Source organism: Sus scrofa, chromosome 18 (genome assembly GCF_054392235.1).
Source record: "Sus scrofa isolate SSC_HxYL_T2T_F1_AM1 chromosome 18, Sscrofa_HxYL_maternal_Yorkshire_Landrace_v2.0, whole genome shotgun sequence".
Taxonomy (NCBI): Eukaryota; Metazoa; Chordata; class Mammalia; order Artiodactyla; family Suidae; genus Sus; species Sus scrofa.
In genome coordinates, this window is record NC_139400.1 from 34,642,553 (window position 1) to 34,663,576 (window position 21,024).

Genomic DNA, 21,024 nt, shown 5'->3' on the forward strand with positions numbered 1-21,024 from the left:
GTATTCATATGACTTAGAGCATAATAACATTAAAAAAAATAGAACAGGAGTTCCCATTGTGGTTCAGTGGTTAATGAATCCAACTAGGAACCATGAGGTTGTGGGTTCGATCCCTGGCCTCACTCAGTGGGTTATGGATCCGGTGTTGCCGTGAGCTGTGGTGTAGGTCACAGATGTGGCTCAGATCCCACATTGCTGTGGCTCTGGTGTAGGCCAGCAGCTGTAGCTCCGATTGGACCCCTAGCCTGGGAACATCCGTATGCCGCTGGTATGGCCCTAGAAAAAGGCAAAAAAGACAAGGAAAAAAAAAAAGAACATATAGTTTGTATTTAGATTGGGAGTATCATTTAATTTGACAAATACTAATTAAGAACTTTCCAGGCATTGTACTAAATGGTAAGGTCAAAGACGTAGAATTTGGGAATTTGGCCTGGAGTAACTACTGTATGTGTGTGTGTGTGTGTGTCGGTGTCTATGCACACACACACCCATGCACACGTGTGCATGTGCAAGAGGGAGAGAGACAAAAAGAGAGAATGAGAAAGAGAAAGAGAAAGAGGCAGAGAGGTAGCAGATAGAAAGAAAGTCCCAGGAACAGATGATTAGTTAAGTATAGTGTTATAAAAAAGATATCTAAAAGATTTCACCATCTTGAATAATACTGTGCTAATGGGTAAGGGAATTCACTCTTTAAAATAAGATTTGAATGAGGTTGTGAGGACTTCTTCTGGTAAAAAAAAATATATGTTAGGTTCATTTTAAAAATACATGTAAACATTTCAAGATTTAAACATATGCATTCCCTCAAATTCTTTCTTGACCAAATGAATCCATGGACTTAGCCTAATGGGTCCAAGTACTTCTGTTTGGACATTTTGAAAAAGCAAAACAGAACAAAACATGCACAAACAAACAAATATAAACTTCGGATCAAATCCAAGGCCCTCTTTGATGTCCCCGAAAGCAGGTTCTTACTCAAAAATGATCGTCCTCCTCCATCTACAGATCCTCAGGGCAGTTGTGGAAAATCTGAGTTTCAACTACTTAGAAGGACGCATTTCAGAGATGTCTTTTATTCTTTTTTGAATGTAAAATTTAAGATTTATACCATTTCCATTTTACCCAATAAAAGTGAAACTTTTATTCTTTGGGTCTTCAAAAGAAACTTTTGAAGTCAGATGTATTTATCAACATACTTATTAGAGGCATTTTTTTTTCCCCTATAGTTTTTGGAGAGAGTCTCAAAACCAGTGCCAGTATGGTTTAGATATTCATAATTGTTTACACATGTTTCAGTAACAAAATATATTTGGGGGGCTGGCACTTGACTTGTAGGATTTGAGGCAGCTGGAAATTATTATCATTACGGGCAAAAGTGTTCTAACTAGATAATGGTGTTAAAAGAGTATAATATTCCTGGAATATTCCATCTAATATGCAACATATATTATTTTATTAAGCTGAGTTATTTGAACATGGCTTGGCTGCTGTCTGGTCAGTTACACACACAGGTGTCTAAGGAAATACGTTCTCAGAGGCATAAGGAGAAAATAAGTGTGGTTTATTATAATTAATATTATTATTGCTATGCGGAGAAATCTTAGTAATCCTTTTAAAGGCTATACACTTAATATCCCACATATTGCAGAGACAGATTCCAATTCAATATTTAAGAAATGGGACACTGTTTCCAATCATGATATGAAGTATCAAATACCTTGGAGATGTATAAAAATTGTTCTTATATTCACTTATCCAAGAAAAAAAAACCCCTGATGATTAATAAGGGATTCTGTGGCTCCCAGAACCTGAAGTGTTCATCTTCTAAGGAGCTAGACTATGTTAAGAGCCAAGGGGAAGCTAGGTTCAAAGGAAATTCATCTAATATTTGTGCTCTGGTTATGAAAGGGGGTGAGAGGCTGTTCACTAGTGGCATGTGGCCAGTTGGCAGGAGGGCTGCGGGCCAGACCGAGGGGTTAGTTTGATCACAGATGGACTTAGCATGGGAAAGAGGATGCCAGAGAGTCCCAGGGAGTGCGTGCTATTTTCGGGGCTTTACACGAATCACTGTTTTTTCATTCTGAGCCAGTATTGATGCAGACAGATGTATTTGTTGATTGGCGACTGAAGATTTGCAGATTACCAAAGTAAGTCTCATCCTTGGAGGCATCACTCAGGGCTGATTTTTTTTCTTTAAAGCAGTGATTTATAAATACCTCTAAATATAAAGCCTTCCTTTCATCAAAAGGATTATTTTTTTATATATCAAGAAGATGCCACTAACACCTCAAATGAGGGTATGGAATAGCAGAATACATATTCTAATTTTAGTGTAGGTGCTGCCACAGCCAGCAGAGGGTACCTATTCTAAGAAGAAACAGAGAGCTCTTTTTAATTGAAAGAGAGTAGTCATAAAATCTGCAATTGATCATTCACTTATAAATTTAGAAATGGTGATTTTTGGAGTTCCTGCTGTGGTGCAGTGGGTTAAGAATCCAACTGCAGCAGCTGGGGTCTCTGCAGAGGCACAGGTTCAATCTCCGGCCTGGCACACTGGGTTAAAGGGTCTGGCGTTGCCACAGCTGCGGCATAGGTCACAGGGTAGGTTAGGTCATAGCTCCAGCTCAGATTCAATCTCCTGCCCAGGAACCTCCATATGCCACAGGTGTGGCCATAAAAAAAAATAATAATAAATAAAGAGCGGTTTTGTATTAGAGACTTTCTTAAGAATAGAGAGCTGGCTCAGGGAACTCAGGAATCATGTTCAATCTGGATTCCAATAGGTCTTCTACAAAGGGTACAACTACTCTCTGCCAGGAGGTTTGATAAGCAGTCCATAGGTTCCCATCCTCACTCTGCACTGACTGGCAAAGAACCTTGGTAAGTTATTGATGATGAGTCTTGGCAAGTTATTAAGGTTTACTTGTATCCAAGGTAAGGGGTTGGACACCCAAGGTTCCCCCAATGTGACGCTGGAACACAAGATTCAAAATGCTTATAGCTGCTGCCCGCGGAGCTACTGGTCAACCCCACAGCTAAAGACATGCCCAGCTCCTCACACTCCCTTCCACTGGCCGCTGCCCCACTGACAGCTTTGGCCACTGAAGCCCTTCCCCCACATGTCATGTTGCAGGGCTTCCCTTCCCAGGACCTTCCCACTATATTAATGATATCATCCTTTCAGAAGCTTTTTTCCCAAGTTTGATTGAGACATAACTGACAAAGAGAATTTCTGAAGGTTCCCTGTAACCTAACCTCCTTAGTAAACTTTCTTTTATAAGAAAAAAAAAAATGACTATACCATCTAGACAATAGCCTACAAATTAATGTTTGGGGCCAGGGCATTTTGGAAAATATATACTATTGTCAGCAATTTAGTTTTGGAGTGGAGTGGGGTGGCTAAGAGCATAACTTGTATGCAGCAAAACTCTGGAACCAGGCTGCCTGGGCTCAAAAATGGGCTCTGCTCCTTTGAAACTCTGTGACCCTGGGCAAGTTCTCTGGGCATCCACTTCTTCATCTGTGGAATGGGAATGATCAAAGGGTATGCCTTGTAAGAGTTTTGCTTGTGAAGCAATTAGAATAGATGTTGGCGCATGATAAGTGGTGAAAAACTGTTAGATATCATGCATTTTAATTATTCTCAAAAGAGACAAATCTCTAATTTGTGAAGATGTATTAACATTTGGGAAATATCCAGACGTCATCTAGAACAAATTCTGATTTTAAAAAGTAGGGGAGGGGATTCCCATCATGGCTCAGCTGTTAACGAACTGGACTAGTATCCATGAGGATGCGGGTTCCATCCCTGGCCTCATTCAGTGGGTTAAGGATCCTGCGTTGCTGTGGCTGTGGTGTAGGCCAGCAGCTGCAGCTCTGATTCAACCCCCCTTAGCCTGGGAACTTCCATATGCCTTGGGTATGGTCCCGAAAAGACAAAAAAAAAAAAAAATGCGGGGAGAGTTTGGCAGTTTGGGTTGAAATTATGATTGTTGCTCATTTAGCTTATTATCAGGTATAAGTACATTTATTGCCTTTTTTGAACGATGGCTTTAAAAATAATAGCCCTTCTTTTAAGAAGAGATTATACATACTAAAATATTAAATTACACTATGGTTACACCTTGTGTCTGATGACCTAAAGGTACGATCTTTGTCTTTTGTCGCTCATTTATAAAAATGGCACAGGGAACTTTGTTCGCCTTATCTATAATGGAATCCACCAGAAGAATATTGCTGTGTTTGGCAAAGAAACACTTCTCTTTTTGTTAAAAACTCTGTGATTGATAATAAGATGTCATACAAAATTAATTGTGCAACTAAGTAAAAGACATGCTCAGGGCAGATTTTACATTCAACTCTGGAATTTTCCTTTTAATGAACACACTACAAAATTTACAGTATGATTCAGCCCAGGTGGTTTGTTCTGCAAAGTGCTTCACATGTTTACATCTTATTAAATCTGAAGTTAAATATAAGTAATTTTAAAATTTCTGATTCATTTTGCTAGACCTCAATAGTAAAAATACATCCTGTTTTAAACTTTCCTCTTAAACCAAACTGAAGACATATTTATCTGCCTATTTCTATTTTGTTAACACATATATTGAGTTCTTCCCATGCCCAGGCACTATCCAAAGCTCTTCACAGTATTAATTCATTTTTTTCTTAAGACCACCCTATGGTGGTACCATTACAACCCTGACAGATGAGAAGCTTGCATAAGGTTTCTTTCCACAAACATGTAGGTGGTGAACTGCAGCTCAAATCTAGACAACATAAATAAGGTTTCGATGAAAATATTTAAGAGAGGTTATTTCACTTAAAGAAAATGTTTCCCTCCCCATTATTACTAAAACCTTTGAAATCGGGGTTTCTTTATGAGGAATTTAATTTTAAAACAACCTATCAGGTCAAGAATTCCACATGCAAAATTTATTTTCCAAATCATTAGGTCTGGAAAGATCATCCTGAAGCATTTGGGAGGTGAAGAGGGAGAGGAGGCAGAGGAGGTGAAAAACCCCCCATTGAAAGGCTGCACACATTGCTGGAGAATGAGATTCTGAAGGGCCAGGGGGCCACTGGGGTGGAGAGGCCTGATCTGCTTTGAAGAGTGAGGTCACGCTCAATGTTTTAAACTCATTAGTCCTGCCTTAAAAAGTGGACGGTGGGGAGAAAGAAAAAAAAAGACAAATGAGCAGCATTTCCCAAAGAGGCTAAATATGTCAGGCAGCCAAGTGTCCTAATGCTGCCTTGAGGGAACACGTGTCAAACCAGCTTGCAGCTTTGCAACTGGCAAGATCATCTGCAAGAAATACGCCATCTCTCATTCTTGTTCCTATGACACATGCCGATTGAAGGAAAGGCTAGAGTTGGTCCATTGCATGTGGAAATTTTCTCAGCATTACCTAATGGAGACATGGGGCCAACCTTTCTTTGAACGAGAAAACAGTTTGTTAGAGCCTGCTGTAAGAAAGGACATCAATGGCTTTGACTAATGAGGACAAGAGAAATTGCCCACATGACATATTATTACATTTCCCCCCAAGGACCACCAGGACCTACCACCACTTTCTGAGCCTGTGAGCAGAAAGCAGTGGTGAGGTGGCTCCTCACGGATGTTTACTACTAAGGCAATATTAGATATGGTGGCTTTTTGCTGTGAGAACTCTAATAACTGCTGATTCTCTGTGCTCATAGAGGTCTCTGAAAGACTGCACGTGACTCCAAAATGTATCGCTGCTATAGATACTAATTTATCACTAGAACTACACATCAAATAATATATGTTAACAGTACAGCTGCTGGGACAAAGCAGGTGCTTGGTAAGTTGAATCACAATCATGTGCATTTACGCCGGAAATGAGACTGTCTTTAATTACTCTTGTGGCTCTTGATCCTCTGCTTCAGATTGTGAGTGACTAGGATAAGAAATTCTTTTTACTTGGGGGTTTTCATAACTCGGAAATTATATTTAACATTGGGCGTGGTTGTACATTATTCCTTGAGACAAGGGGTAGAAACTTCCATGAGGTGTTCAGAGGGGCACGTTGCTTCCTCCAGAAGGTTAAGAGCCACTTGGCCTGGAGGAGACATCATTTGCCTTAACTTGTCTAATACAGAGCCAATCTCTGTTGTTTGATGAAGCCAAAGATGTCTTCTAAAAAATAAGACATGTTCTAGATTTAGCTTGTTGGTGGATACCAGCCCTCCTGGCATCCTGGTACCCAAGGTCTCTTCCCCTCTCACCGCCACCCTTGCTATTCTGGTATGTACTTTTGCTAGATTTAATTTGGACTTGAGAAATGGGTAAGAAAATGGCAAAGGAGAGGGAAAAGAGCTAGGGATCCTTTAGAGCCAGGAAAGCCACCCCCCAAAAAAGGGACTCCCTTCATCCGCTTCTCTTTTAACCCTAACCTCCTTTAAAGTTGCAAACGTCACATTTGAAATCCGGTTACTCTAACAGAATATTTTATTTCAAAACCTCCCAGGGTTTTTTTTTTTTCCTTTATTTCCCTGTCCAATTCTGAAATCAGAAGACTAATTCATAGAATGTCAACACATAAACTTCAAACAAAAATGAATGTATACAACAGCAGAAGGATGTACTCTGGGAAACCTCCGGATGCTGTCGGAAGCCAGGAAGGGCCAATTCCCTTCCACGTGGTGTTGGCACGGCTGTGCTAACGGTAGTAAAAGTTTGTTTCTTCTTGTAAAAGAAGCAGATGTGACTCGCAGAAACACGGAGAACAGATGTGCTGAGCAAACGTTTTTATTGAAGTGGTAATTTATCTGACTGTAAGTTACATTAACTCATGAGGTAGGTGTTTAACAGAACTCGTTTTCAGCAACTCAGAGAGATAATTTATAGAAGCACTAAAATAGATCATGAATTAAGGAACACACCCCTCTCGTCTCTGCCTGCTTTTTAAGAACACTGAATGGAACACAAAGATTTCCAAGCCTTCGATGTCTGTGAAGGCTTCCTGGCCACTGAGAGTGGCTCTGCGTTCAGAACGTCTGGCTGTGCAAAATGCTCATGGAAATAACAGATCACTCCCCCTGGTGCTCATGGGCTCCTGAAGAGTGCTGGTCAAAGGCTGCTCAGGCTTAGCACACAGAAATGCAAAAGGCTAAGTGCTAAACTCAAGGGCACTTAACAAGACTTGAAAGAATGCCTACAGTTGGGGGTCACTGCCATAGATCCTGCAGAAGCCGAGGGTCACTTCTCTACCCGGCACAGTGGGAACCATGCCTTTCACACACACACTACTTTTAGCCGCCCAGGAAAATGTCTGAAGCCACTTAAAATTTAGAACAAAGAAATGAACTTTTAGGTCCAAGAAAAGTCTCTGTTCTCCCTCAAGATGAATCTTTATAGAGATGCAGGTTAATACATTCATCTTGATATCAAACAGTCATAAAATATAATTTTAAGTATTTTTTCATGAAAGAAGGAGTGCATGAAGACAAAAGTGCCAGGACCCATGATCCTCAGGAATGCAATTCTGTGTCACAGCCCAGGTCACTCGCTGTCCTTCCTTACTCCTAGCTAGTTCTTCCTGTCACAACTCCTTTGCAATTCTAGCAATTCTTGATATTATTGGCTCCTACTTCTTTTGCTGTCTTCTTTATTCCCCCTTCTTCTCCTTCTCTGTACACCTGCAGATAACCTCTAGAAGGGTGTGGGGACAGAGTTTTCGTGACGATGCTGTTGCTGCTGCTAATGCTAATTCAGCATTGACTTAACACAGGATCATGAAAGTTGAGATAGAACTTTGCTTTCATTATCTAACTGGATCCTCAGACTGCTGACATTGATAGGTTCTATTACCAGCTCTGTTCTTAAAGACAAAGAAACTGAAGCTTAAGGGAGATAATGTATATCTTGAACTAGGAGACACAGCCAAGAAGAGCCATTAGAAGCAGAGCTGGGGCCACCTTCAGGCTTCCCTGACAACAAATACAAGCACTAGCCTTGGAGTCCATGGACCTTAACTGCTAGGTTAGGAAAGTGGCCTGAGATACTTGGCTAAGATGCAAAATTTGCTCTGATAAAATAATTTCCACAGAGAAAACTGGCTCCCGTCCTACTTATAGAGCAAGAGAATAATGTGACTTTTACAAAGAAGGCATTCTCTTCTATATGTTCCAAATCTAAATGCCCCATTCAATCACAGCATTCAGGAACCTACTTGATTTTCACTCATTAAAGGCAGAGAGGTATCATAAGAAATCATGTAAGGCGGAAATTTACACTTGAGGAACCTTGAGAAATATCACCAAAATAGAAAACATTTAATATAAAATCTAAACAAATAGAATAAAAACATAAACATATAAATTAATATAAGTAGCAATGAGTAAATGAATATGTAAATAAATATAAAAATATAAAATCTGTAGCCTAAGACTCAGTTTCCTCTTGGAAATTAGTGAGGTGGAATAGATAATATAAATCACTTACACCGTCTAACCTGCTTGTCGTGAGGATTAAATTGGAGTGTGAAAGGCAGGGTATTTACATTGATGAATGTATCATTGAAGTTAAATCGTCAGCGCCCCAATACAGCCTTCTCACCATTATAAATCATGCATGAACAAAGCTGGTTTTTGTTTGTTTGTTTTGCTTTTTAGGGCTGCACCTGAGGCATATAGAAGTTCCCAGGCCAGGAGTTGAATCGGAGCTGCAGCTGCTAGCTACAGCCACAGCAATGCCAGATATAAATTGCATCTGTGACCTACACCATAGCTCATGGTATATACTGCTGGATCCCTAACCCTCTGAGTGAGGCCAGGGATTGAACTCACATGCTCATGGAATCAGATTCATAACACACCAAGCCACAACAGAAACTCCAACAAAGTTTGTTTTTAAATTTTCAAAAACTGTACTTTGGCTGCTTTAATAAAAACAGTAAGGTAGTGAGGTGTGCTAAATAGTGAAAATGATTAATTGGAAATTACTCCAATTGTGTATCGTGTACAACATTTTTAAAAGCCTGTCTACTGGAAATCACTTTAACAATCGGTAACAATAACAGCGTTCTGGCCGAGTAGAATTCTGATATGTAAAAGAGTATAACCTAGTTTAAATATTGGATAAAGAAAGTAAGGTATAAATGTATATATAAGGTGTCTAGTAAAATATTAGATATTAGCATTAAAACTCTCATAATAAGTGTACTTTCAAAGGGAAGGTATGTCATAACATCACTTGCCAAAATAAAGATTACAAAGACTTCAGAATTTTGCAGTGATTTCAGAACATTATAAAAATTATCACTGTACACGACCATAGAAACAGATTTAGTTAACTAAATTTTGACAGGTTAAATTCTGGCTAAATGAGCGTTTCCTAAAAAAGATCAATTCTGTTGTTAAGTGTGAAGAGAGTTTTAGATTCTGGGGTCCAATGTATCCATTAAAGGGGATCAATTTGAGTCAGACCTGTATTCCAATCATACCTTTGCCACTAATTACATGTTATACAGAAATCCTGGACAAGCTTGCTAACTGTTCTAACTATTCTAAAGTCTTAGAAACTCCATATGTTAAAAAAAAAAAGGGGGGGGGTGGGGACAAAAAAAAATCACCTGCTTAGGGTTGTGGAGAACACTGAGTAAGGCAGGATGGTAAAGTGCTTAGCTTGATACCTGGCACCTAATAAATGTTCCATAAATGTTGCATAACAACCCCTCCTCTGCAGCTGCTGTCAGTGTCCCCCCTACAGCATGTGGCCAATTTCTACGAACCGAGTATAGCGTAGATACTTCATAAACACTTCCTGGCTTGGAGCATGTCTCTACAATACAGACTCTACTGCTGAAAAATTCAGTCACATTCCTCTGGGATATTGAAGTAAATAATAAGTGGTCACTAAAAACAACTAAAATGAGTATGTAGTTAATACTACAACTTCAGAAACAAAAAAGGTTTTTATTAAGCAATCATTGATACATGCTCTTCTATTCTTTTATTATGGGTATTTGCTATGACATTAGACAGCTATCATATAAGTTGTTTTATAATAAACCACTGTGTTGTTGGAAAGATACAAAAGACATATGGGAAAATTATAAAGCGTTTTCAAATGTTATTGCTGAAGTCTTTCACACATCATTTAATAACACAGTAACTAAATTGACAATTAGGGTTTTTTTTAAATAAAGCAGAAAATTGCAGTTTTAAATATGTAGCTTGGAATTCCTGTTGTGGCTCAGTGGTTAACGAATCCAACTAGGAACCATGAGGTTGCGGGTTCGGCCCCTGGTCTTGCTCAGTGGGTTAAAGATCTGGTGTAGGTCGCAGATGCAGCTCAGATCCCGCGTTGCTATGACTCTGGCGTAGGCCAGAGGCTACAGCTCTGATTAGAACCCTCACCTTGGAACCTCCATATGCCGTGGGTGTGGGCCCTAGAAAAGACAAAAAAAAGAAAAAGAAAAAAAAAGAAATATGTAGCTAAATGTTGGAGCTAAAAAATGTAGCTAAATATGTAGCTAAAAAAATCTTTTTTTTTTAATTATGGTTTTTTCTTTTCTTGGTATTTTCCCTTTATTAATTGTAATTTATTTTAAAATGAAAGTTGTTTCTAGCAAATGGTTCCCATGAAATGTAGTCTCCTCCATTTTGCTATATGACCTTTCTGTAGATTTTATTTATGGCTCTATTCTGACACAACACTTTGGGGGCAGAATCTACGTGAGATCATAGATCATCTATACAAATCAATTTCTGTGGATGCTATCTTGTTACCCATGTCAAGAAATTTTGATTTGGAAAGAGATATTAAAAGAAATATTTCCCCATATGTATTTTAATTTCCTTAGAACATAAATATATCTTATTAATTCCTGTGCATGACATACACCAGCAATAATAACGGTTTATGACTTTCTAAATCTTTCCTCCTAACAGCAAAACATTATGCTGCTATGGATAAATCAAAATGAAATAGTCTAGTCTTGTTGTCTGCCTTTTTATGTTCCATTACGAATCATGTTTTCTATAATTGAATTCATATTTCTGATTATAATTAGACAGAAAAGATGGCAAATTAAAGAACTGCCAGAGTAGTATCACTGACTACTATGAGGAATACGAGGAAAAAAGATAAGAGTAATTCTTCCACATTTAACATTTAAACTATTCCTAGCTCTAGTAAATCCACTACAGCTTTACTAGCTTTACTAGCAGAAAGTACAAAAGCAGGACCTCTTATGGAAATACATTAGTGGTCCTCAGATGAGGCCGATTTTGCCCCTCAGGAGACACGTGTGACGTTTTGGTTGTCACAGGTCAGAGAAGGGTATGCTACTGGAATCTAGTGGATGGAGGGCAGGGATGCTGCATAGGCAGCTGCACAAGACAAAAAAGTTATCCAGCCCCAGTATCTGTACTGCTGCGATTGAGAAGCCTTGGTCCAAATCTGGCTGTTTTATATCAGTCATGTAAATTAATACTTTCTCCCTCACTGGAAATAAATCAACTAAGAGTGGCCTCTGTGGGTACCATATGCAAATTCCAGTTGGCAATGTAATTAGAAACAGACACTAAACTCCAATAAGTTTATTATGGCTAAGCAAGTACTTAACAACGTTTGATCATATAAATAAATCGAAGTGTCTACTAGAAAATTAATTAAATTATTTTACTATTCACCAAATCGCCACAGTAATTTGATTTTTTGAAGACTGGCATACCTTATATTTGCTCTCCTCTTCACTATTAGTCATTGTGAAAGAGGAAAATGAATAGTTTGGTGTCTAGAATGTGAGAGAATGGAGGAAGGAGAAATTAGGAGGCTTGATTAATCACAAACTGGATTCCCTTTTTTTTTTGGTTATTTGAAAGTGGATTGCCTTTTATGCTTATTTAAAATTTAGTAATGGAGTCCACTAGGCCAAAACCTAATTTGAAATGTAAGGAGGAATTATAATTTTCCCCCTTAACCAACAAATAAAACATAATTCAAGTTTAATCCATTTCCTTTTAGCTTGCCACGTGTAGGGCTTTGGGGATGCAAACAGGACAGTCTATCATTTAATATGCAATAGTTCAACTTGGGATTTCAACCTGAAGACATAATGAAGGCACTATAGTCATTGGCAGAAAAGAAAAAGCGCGATTTGGAAGACCAAAAGTTTGTAAGTCTCCTAATGTATATCTGTTCACCGGTTAACCTAATTTGGAAATTCAGAAACACCTGAGACCTGATAGGCAATTGGGAATGTCATCCCTCACTCTCTGTATTCTAGACTTCATCACAGCATCAGTTTGCTGTGAAACCTTAAAGACTCTAATGAGAGGGAAAGACTCTGATTAGAATTTTAACTGGAGCCTATGCTGAGAAAATCCTACCTCTGCTATTGACTCCTCTCAGCTTCTGAGCCCTCTTGTGCCTCGTTAAGTGTCTAAAGCAATCCACATTATTCACTTATTATCTGTTCACTCATTTGATGGTTTCTAAAAGAAAGACTAAAAAAATCACTTGTGCTTATTAGACATTTTTCCATCCTATATACTAGAGTACTACTGTGAGACCACACATAAACTTTAAATTAAGACCTTCTGGAAAGGATTCTTATAAATGACTGAAATACTTTTCTGTAATCATCTGTATGATACATCCCACAAGAATTTTCTAATATTTTTCTTTGTATTATAGTAACAAGTTCCTAATAAAATCTATTGCCTAAGGTAACTGTATGATAATTAACTTGTTTCTGATCAATCTATTTAAGAAAGGAGGCATGTCTTGGAAGATAGCACATACTTCCCCACTAATACATTTTTCTTCTATTACTGAGGTATAATTTATGGCCAATATCCATATATATCACCAAACACACAAGTATTTTATATACAGCAAAATGCACAAATCTTAAGTGCACGGTTAATTAAATTTTTAAAAATCTATAAACCACCTCACTATATGTGTAATTACCACCCAGATTAAGATATAGGACATTTACCCCCAAAGTTTCCTCATGCCAAGAAGCTCCCACACCCTCTAGGTAACTACTATTTTGTCTCTCACCATAGATTAATTTTGCCTTTTCTTAAACTTCACATAAATGAAATACAGTAGTTCTTTTTTATGTATGTCTTCTTTTTCTCAACATAATGTTTTAGAGATTTATCAATGTTTGTGTTTATCAATAATTTATTTTTAAACACCTCAGTGGAATTATATTGAATTTATCTTATTAAACTTTTTATAGCTTTTAGTTATAATAAACACTATTGGAGTTCCCATTGTGGCTCAGCAGAAAAGAATCTGACTAGTATCCATGAGGACACAGGTTCAATACTAGCCTTGCTCAGTGGGTGAAGGATCTGGCGTTGGGCTGAGCTATGGTGCAGGTTGCAGAGGCAGCTTGGATCTGGCATTGCTGTGGCTGTGGTGTAGGCTGGCAGCTGTAGCTCCGATTAGACCCCTAGCATGGAACTCTCCATACGCCGTGGGTGCGGCCCTAAAAAGACATAAATAAATAAATTAATGAAAATAAACACAACTGATACAAAGATGTCTCGTGCTTTGAAAAAATGAGCTCTCAAGCCATGAAAGGACTTGGAGGAAACCTAAATGCTTATCATTAAGTGAAATAAGTCAATCTGAGAAGGCTACATACTGTATGATTCCAACTGTACGACACTCTAGAAAAGGTAAAACTATGGAAACAATGAAAAAAAAAATCAGTGGTTGCCTGGCATTGGTGGGCAGTGGGAGGGCAAATAGGTGGAGCACAGAAGATTTTTAGGGCAGTGAAAATATTCTGTATGCTTGATGATGGATACATGTCATTATACCTTTGTCCAAACCCACAGAATGTGCAACACAGAGGGTAAAGCCTAAAGTCAACTAGGGCTTTGGTGAGTATGATGGGTCAATATAGGTTTATCTTGGTAAAAAAAAAAAAAAGTGCCATTCTGGGGAGTAATGTTGACAATGAAAAGCTAGGTATGTGTGGGACTCAGAGAGGCCTAAAGGTAATTTCTACACTTCATCTAAGTTATGGTAAACTTAAAACTGCTCAAAAAAGTAAAGTGTTTCAGAAGTTAAAAAAAAAAAGACTTCTTGGATATGTCTTTTGATGGACTTATGGCTTCCTTTATCTTGGGTACCTAGCTAGCAGGTCTGCTATGTCACAGTTCATGTGTATGTTAGCTATAGTAATACCGCCAAAATTTTCCAACGTGGGCAAACATTTCACAGTGTATGAAAGAAAAAATGCCCCACATCCTCTCCAGCACTTTGTATTGTCAGTCTCTTTTGTGTTTTTTACTGTGGGCTAAGTGGGTAGTGGTATCACGCTGTGGTTTTAACTTGCATTTCCCTGAGGACCAGTGGGGTTGAGTATCTTTTTATATGCTTCTTGGCCACTGTGGTATCCTCTTCTTGTGAAGTTAAGTGCCTCATAATTTTCTGACAGCTTTTCCTGACCTTTTCCCCCCTTAGCTCACAGGGAGCTGCAAAGACGAAAAATATCAGATAGCATCAATACACTAGGGGTTACCCGGTGGTCTGGCTGCCAGGCTCCACTGTTGCCCTTTGCCCTAACTCATTCTACCTAAGGACTCCTGGTTTGTGTAATGGAAGCTTCTCCCCTACTGTCCTCCTGGGGGCGGTTCTTCCTGCCCAGCAGACCAGACCAATACCACTTTCTAGAGGACAGCAGCACCTGCTTCGCTAGTTTATTCTTCCTCTTTGGGCTCAGGAGGAGGGTTCCTGCCAGTGTCACCAGAGCACATGGTGTGCTTGACTAGACAACTAGAATCAGGCAGAGGGGATGGAGAGCTGTAGGGGTCTGCGTCCTTGCTGGAGTCCATGTGGGCAGGTCTGCTTCTCAGCAAAGGACATGATGGCCTGCAGTTGCAGCCCCTGAAGCTGAGCAACTCCTTCCCAGGCCCCACAGCCCCACGCCCACTGTGCTGGGTCCACCTTGGCATGAGCCCACCTCAGCAGCAGTGTACTTTAATCCCAGAACTTTGCAATACACTGAGGGTCAATGAGACTTCTGATTTTATTACCATCATGGAAATGAAAATTATCTAATCCAATTCCTCATCTGTTCCTTGGAGAGGCGGATTTCCAACTAATGCTTGAATACCTCCTGGGACAGAAAAGTCCATGCCTGTGAGAGAGCACATTCTGCCTGGAGGCCACGTAACACAACGTGGACTCTGGAACTGGGCACACTTGGATCTGAATCCAAGCCCTACCCCTCAGAAGCTGTATGACTTCAGGCAATTTCTTTAACGTCTCTGATCTTTGGGGGTTCTCCTCCGAAACCAAGGGCTAAGAGTAAAATTCAGTGTAAGGATGCTGTAAGGATTAAAGAGACTATAATTAAATGTAAAGCATTTAGGACAGAGCCTGGCACATAATAAATGATAAGCGACAGTATCTAGTTGGGGGTAGCTTTGACCTCTAAAGCACCCTTTTATTCAACTTGGATCAGAACTCCTACACTGGAATCCAAGTTACAGCGTCTGGAGTGACATCACATAAACTCTTGTTAGTTTCCAGTAGGATAGACATTATCAGACAGTGACATATGATTGGGAAGCATGTCTGGGTAAGGGTAAACAGGCCAAGTTAGCAGATGCAGAAAATACACTGACAAATAATGGGACACGAGGCTGGAAAAACATATGGACAAACATGAGAGCAGTGAGTGACCATCACGGGAGCACCTTGGAGCAGTTTTGGCAAAATCTGTGACAGACTGTGCTTTAAGCTGATCAAGATCAAGCGCGTAAAACTGAACTGGAGAAGAGTCAGAGAGATATGAGGAAATAAAGCTGGGGACTGTTTTAGTATTTGAGTCAATAAGTAACAAGAACTGAACCAGAGGGGTGTCATTAAGAAGGACAAAGATATGATATATCAGAGGCATGTGGGCGAACCCTGCATATTCCACCTCTGCAATGTCCCTTGCACTCATGGGACCACCCTCATTCCTGCTGCCACCTCTCTAGACAGTCATCATGTACGTAATTACAATTAGATGTACAAAGGTCTCTCCGGAAGACACCCAGAAAGGAAAACATATTCCTGAAACGCATGTCAGTGTTCAAAGATCCGCCATAAGGGTTTTACAGTTTTGTGAACACTAGGAAACTGAACAAAAATGCACACTGAACTATTTATACACATTAAATGGTTCTGTATATAGCCAAATAATGAATATGAGTCATCTACCATGGTGAAGTTTAGAGTTGAACCAAAATATACACTCATGGCAATAACTGTGGGTAACTCAATTACATTTCAAAAGATACAGCAAAATTTCAATAGGACAAACCTAACTGGTGACAGCTGAAAAGTAAAAATAGCATTCTCTCATGCCCTGATGTAGAAATTTTATTTTCCCTTTTACCTTTTATTATATATTTACTCCCTATAAAAGCCAAGTTTACTGGCCAATAAAAATGGAGTCATCTATAGAGACTTTTGAAAATTAAAATCTACATTAAAATTAAACCTATGGTGCTTTTAAAAAATAGCTGTTGTTGGTAACCATAAATATTCTGGGAAAAAAAACATACTGTTAGCTTTCCCTCAAAGATGATTTATTCTAAGAATTTGTTTTTATCTAAAATATTGGAGTGATATCTATATTATAAATACAGTCACACACCAAAGAAAGAGAGAATAGTTTGGAAATAATTACACATACACACCCACTTCAACAACAACACTCCTTCACCTAGGTTTTGATTGCCACCCTGAGGAACATTTTTGGTGTGGCTCTATCACTTGTTTTCCAGCTTGGAAAAACCCTGAGGTTGGGCACCTCTAAGATGCAAACCGAAAAGTGGGTAACGGAGGACAAAGTATCTTGTGGTCTTCCCCATAGTCCAGCCCACTGTTTCCTCAACTGTGTTCCATAGAAGAGTATCAGTAGCTATTCCATTATAAGGATATCACATAAGTTTGGAGATTCTGGCCACCACATATTCTTCTTTTGAAGGCCCACCATTTGACTAAGTATATGACAGATTCTGAGAAGTCTTACAATAATGAAACGTATTTAATTTTGTTCAACCCATTGCTTCATACCCATGAAACACTACTCTTTTCCATCTTTTTTTTAAAGTACACCTACTAATATCTTTCAGAATAACAGTTCTGTCCTACGTTAGACCAATCTTTCTGCCAATGTGAAATTCCCTTTGAGTTGGTGGTAATTCATAAATCACAGGTATATGTTTTCTTGAAAAATAAAAATCTCAGCAATGAACACCCTTTCAAAATAGTATTAAGCCCTTGAGAATAGAGGAGATTGTGGTGGTGGTGGGTAGAGGGGGGAGAGAACACTCTTTATGGCTGTTCCATTTAAGAAAACATGGTATCCATCCTGCTTGCTGAGCCCAAGTCAGCCATTTCTCTCTTTTATGAACCATCTGTGCTTCATGTTCCAGGTAGCACAGCAAGCACGGAGACATGACATAGTTGCAACTATTCTGTCTAAGTGGATTGGTTATCATGATAAGAGTATCAATTACTGTTTTCCTAGAATCACGTGTAGCCAGAGTATGTGACGTAAGCAAATACAGAAGGTTATACATAGAATCCTGAAAAAGGAAAAAACAGAGGAGAGACCCACCCAATAAGACAAAGCCTCTGGGTAATGTTCACCCTCCTCCAAACAGGCTACAGAATGGTATGGTTGCTCGCAAGAGAAACTACAGTCTTTAGAAATTATTAAAGCACTGGAAGTAAAGGAGAGATGTATCTACCCAGGGAAATTTAATTTCATTCATCCCATCCATAAAAGAGTTTCGTCAATTTTCCTCTCATTCTTGAAAAGAAATTCCACTGAATCTAGTTTAAAATTTCAAAGTCGTTCCAGGGACAAATCCAAGAAACACAACACAATTCAAAAAGGAAACGTAAAACCGATTTTATAACTAAATGTGAGTCCTCAGACATTTTTTTTTTAATATGAACCACAATAAATCCACTACACACTCTACGTGCAGGGAATAGCCACCACTAACAAGAAAATCACTCACAACAAGATCTCTTACGTACCTGGCTGGGACTCTCTCTTTTGAAATGAGACCACAATCATTTGGATTTGAACGCATACATTTCTGTCCTAATAATTTTCATTTGACCTTTTTCACCTGGGTTAATGGAGCACTCCCGATGCGACCCAAGTGCCAATGTAAAGTTCACTTACCTGCACAAAACCGCATGCTGTGAAGTCCTCAAACAAGGGCAGACTTGGACGGTCTTCTCTATAGATGGCGAATTTGTACGTGACCAGGGTCTCACCTTGTGCCGGAGATTCATCCACCACAAGCACTGAAATTTTGTTCATCCCTAAACCCAGAGGGTAGTTGGCAAAGCTGGAGAGACAGAGAGAAACAACCCAAATAGATTCAGACAATAGATTCAAACAATATTTATTAAATATCTATAATTTGGATAAAAAAAGATAAGATCTATACAACTTTGTAAGACACCTAACATGTGAAAAAAAATATTTTAACTTATGTTTCCTTGCACTTTGGCATGCCACGAATTATCTTGCAGTGCAAGTCATGGCCTCTATCAGTTATAGGCATGGGAACTATTATGTATTAAACACTTATCAGGATCAACATTATCATATTTAATATACATAATTCCATACATAAACCATGACTGCCCCATTTTAAATATAGAGACCACAACATAGAACTTGGAAACAAACTGCCCAGAATCACATGGTGGAGTCAGGGTTGGGACCCAGGTTGGTCTGACTTGAATCCCCTTTTCTTTCTACTATACTCTCCCAGCTCCCAGGAACGCCAAAGGCATTTCTTCCCCCACAGCACAGTCACACAGCTACATTCCTTGCCATGGACATGACATATAATAAGGTTCTACCTTCTGTTCAAATGATGAAAGAGTTAGTGACTGTGCAAAGAGTCAAAAGAAAAAACTGCCATGCGTCTAGGAATGTTAGTGTGACTAGGTCTGCAACCAAAATGTTTATTAAGGAATCAACACCTGAATATTCAAAATTTGAGGCATTGGGGTGGGGTAGTAGGAGGCTACCATTCAGAAGGATGAACTCTTTAAAAATCTGAAAACATGACGATAACAATAACTAAATTTTCCCTTAATGAACCCTCTTTGAGATTTCATATCACGAGATCCTCTTTGGGGGCAACATAGTTACAAAGGTTAGACTGCAAGATTATCAGCAGATCTGTAGAGCACTTATGTGTTCTCTTAAAGCACATGGCATCTGTAAAGCAGTAGCATCTCACACCCTGGCAATCCCTCCAATGGATCTTGTGCCTCCAGTTTTCTGAACCATCTTCAATGATGTCATCCCTCAGGCCCTGTCAACATCCTCATACCTTGGTCCTGCCCCTTCATGCAGGTACACTTTGCAATGACACTTAGACGTCTCTGCTCCGATTGTTAGTGTTACCACATCAAATGGGACTTCAGAGTAATAATCTTTGATCTCCGGGTTAAATTCAGGGTTTAGTTTCAAACGTGGATATGTGAAGATCTGCTTGATATGACACTGTGTGTCTTTATCTGCTAAAAAAACAAAAACAATGACAAATATACACCTGTGACAAGGATATTTTAAAAATCACCTATGATTAATGTTTTTTAAGCTCTTCTGAATAACTTTAATGATTACTGCTGATTTTCCATTTGGCACTCTGGTCATAGTTGATTTGTGGCTTCAGCTGGGTTTTTCTAGTCACCAAATTTTGTAGATTTTGCTTCATGTAACAGTTGTTGACTTTAGTTGGTCTTATAGAGATGATATTTTTTGCTCTGCTTTTAAAAGTTTAAAGGCACAGGTCAGAAAATGTCTTTACAGTGGATTGATAGCATTTCATAGTATTTGTCTATATCACGCAACTGTATAAGTGAGGGGGGGATAATGAATCTGCAGCGTGGTGACAGAAGACTACCATCAGAAAATAAGGAAAATGTCTTAATATGAAGTGTTATTAAACTGCAGTTGGATTGATGTGTAGCTTATAGGCAGCATGGTGGGGCAAAGAATGCAAAATCCAGTATCATAACAAACACTCAGATACGAAAACATGAGACCCCTTCCATACCCCAACTATCTCAACTTAAGAAAGTACCCTAACATATAATGGGATTGTCTGCTCAATCCCATTATAGAACCTAGCATATTACTTCATACACTGATCCTAAGCCAGTTTTTTAAGGGTTGCAACTTGGTAGCTCAATTTTTATAAAAGTATCTTGGTGAAGAACAAAGAAAAATATATTTATAGACACATATACAAGCCACTGCTAAACCATATTGTGTTCATATTTGAAATAAGCAAATTACTCAAAGAAAAATACAGGCACACATACCAGCCACTGCTGAACTATATCGTGTTCATAATTAAAATAAACAAATCACTCAAAGAAAAATATATTTATAGGCACATATAACAGACACTGCTAACCTATACTGTGTTTACATTTGAAATAAACAAATTACTCAAAAGCAAATGTTTTTCCGAAAAATATTAACAAGTGTTTTGTGCCAGAAATACTTTTCAATAGTCAACAAAATTCCAGTAAAGATAAACACAGGAAATTCTATAGAAATCAATAAAATGAAAGTCTCTTCTGTTGCCTTTCAATAAAATGTTGGGTATGTTTAACAACATAGCAAAAAAAAAAAAAAAAAAAAAAGGAGGTAACACCTTTTTTTCAGCAGGAAGCTATGCATTTGAATGTAAAGAAAGTTGATTATTCCGTTCACTGCTGTCTCTTCCTCTATTGTTAGACAGCTACCACAAGGATTTTTCTAAAATCAAATCTGATGAGTTGGTTTTAGTTCTTTTTAATGGTTTTCCATCACCTCCAGAATCCAAGCCAAGCTCCCAATAAAGCAGATAAGGCATCTCACAACTTCCTTGGCTTCTCCTTCCCGTCTCCCTTCACATCCTGGACATTCTTTGCCAGACATGGAGATGCACCACATACTCCATGGCAACAAATACCACCAACCTCATAGGTGCTTTATT

The 21,024-nt window shown here is 38.8% G+C and overlaps 1 protein-coding gene across 21 annotated transcripts in view; it reads right to left on the bottom strand.

Annotated features, from left to right (window-relative positions):
• CPED1 (cadherin like and PC-esterase domain containing 1) overlaps positions 1–21,024 on the bottom strand; it is a 281,918-nt gene that overhangs the window by 117,602 nt on the left and 143,292 nt on the right. For 13 of the 21 annotated variants that reach the window (XR_014834410.1, XM_021078989.2, XM_085006011.1 and 10 more), the window contains 2 exons: positions 19,366–19,555; positions 18,195–18,363 (listed from right to left, as the gene is read on the bottom strand). Coding sequence is in view for 18 of the 21 variants with exons in the window: in XM_021078989.2 (XP_020934648.2) it covers positions 18,195–18,363; positions 19,366–19,555 (359 nt within the window). In the remaining 3 variants the exon portion in view is untranslated. The remainder of the gene's footprint in view (positions 1–18,194; positions 18,364–19,365; positions 19,556–21,024) is intronic. The other 8 variants (XR_014834409.1, XR_014834411.1, XM_021078990.2 and 5 more) reach the window with 1 other exon arrangement.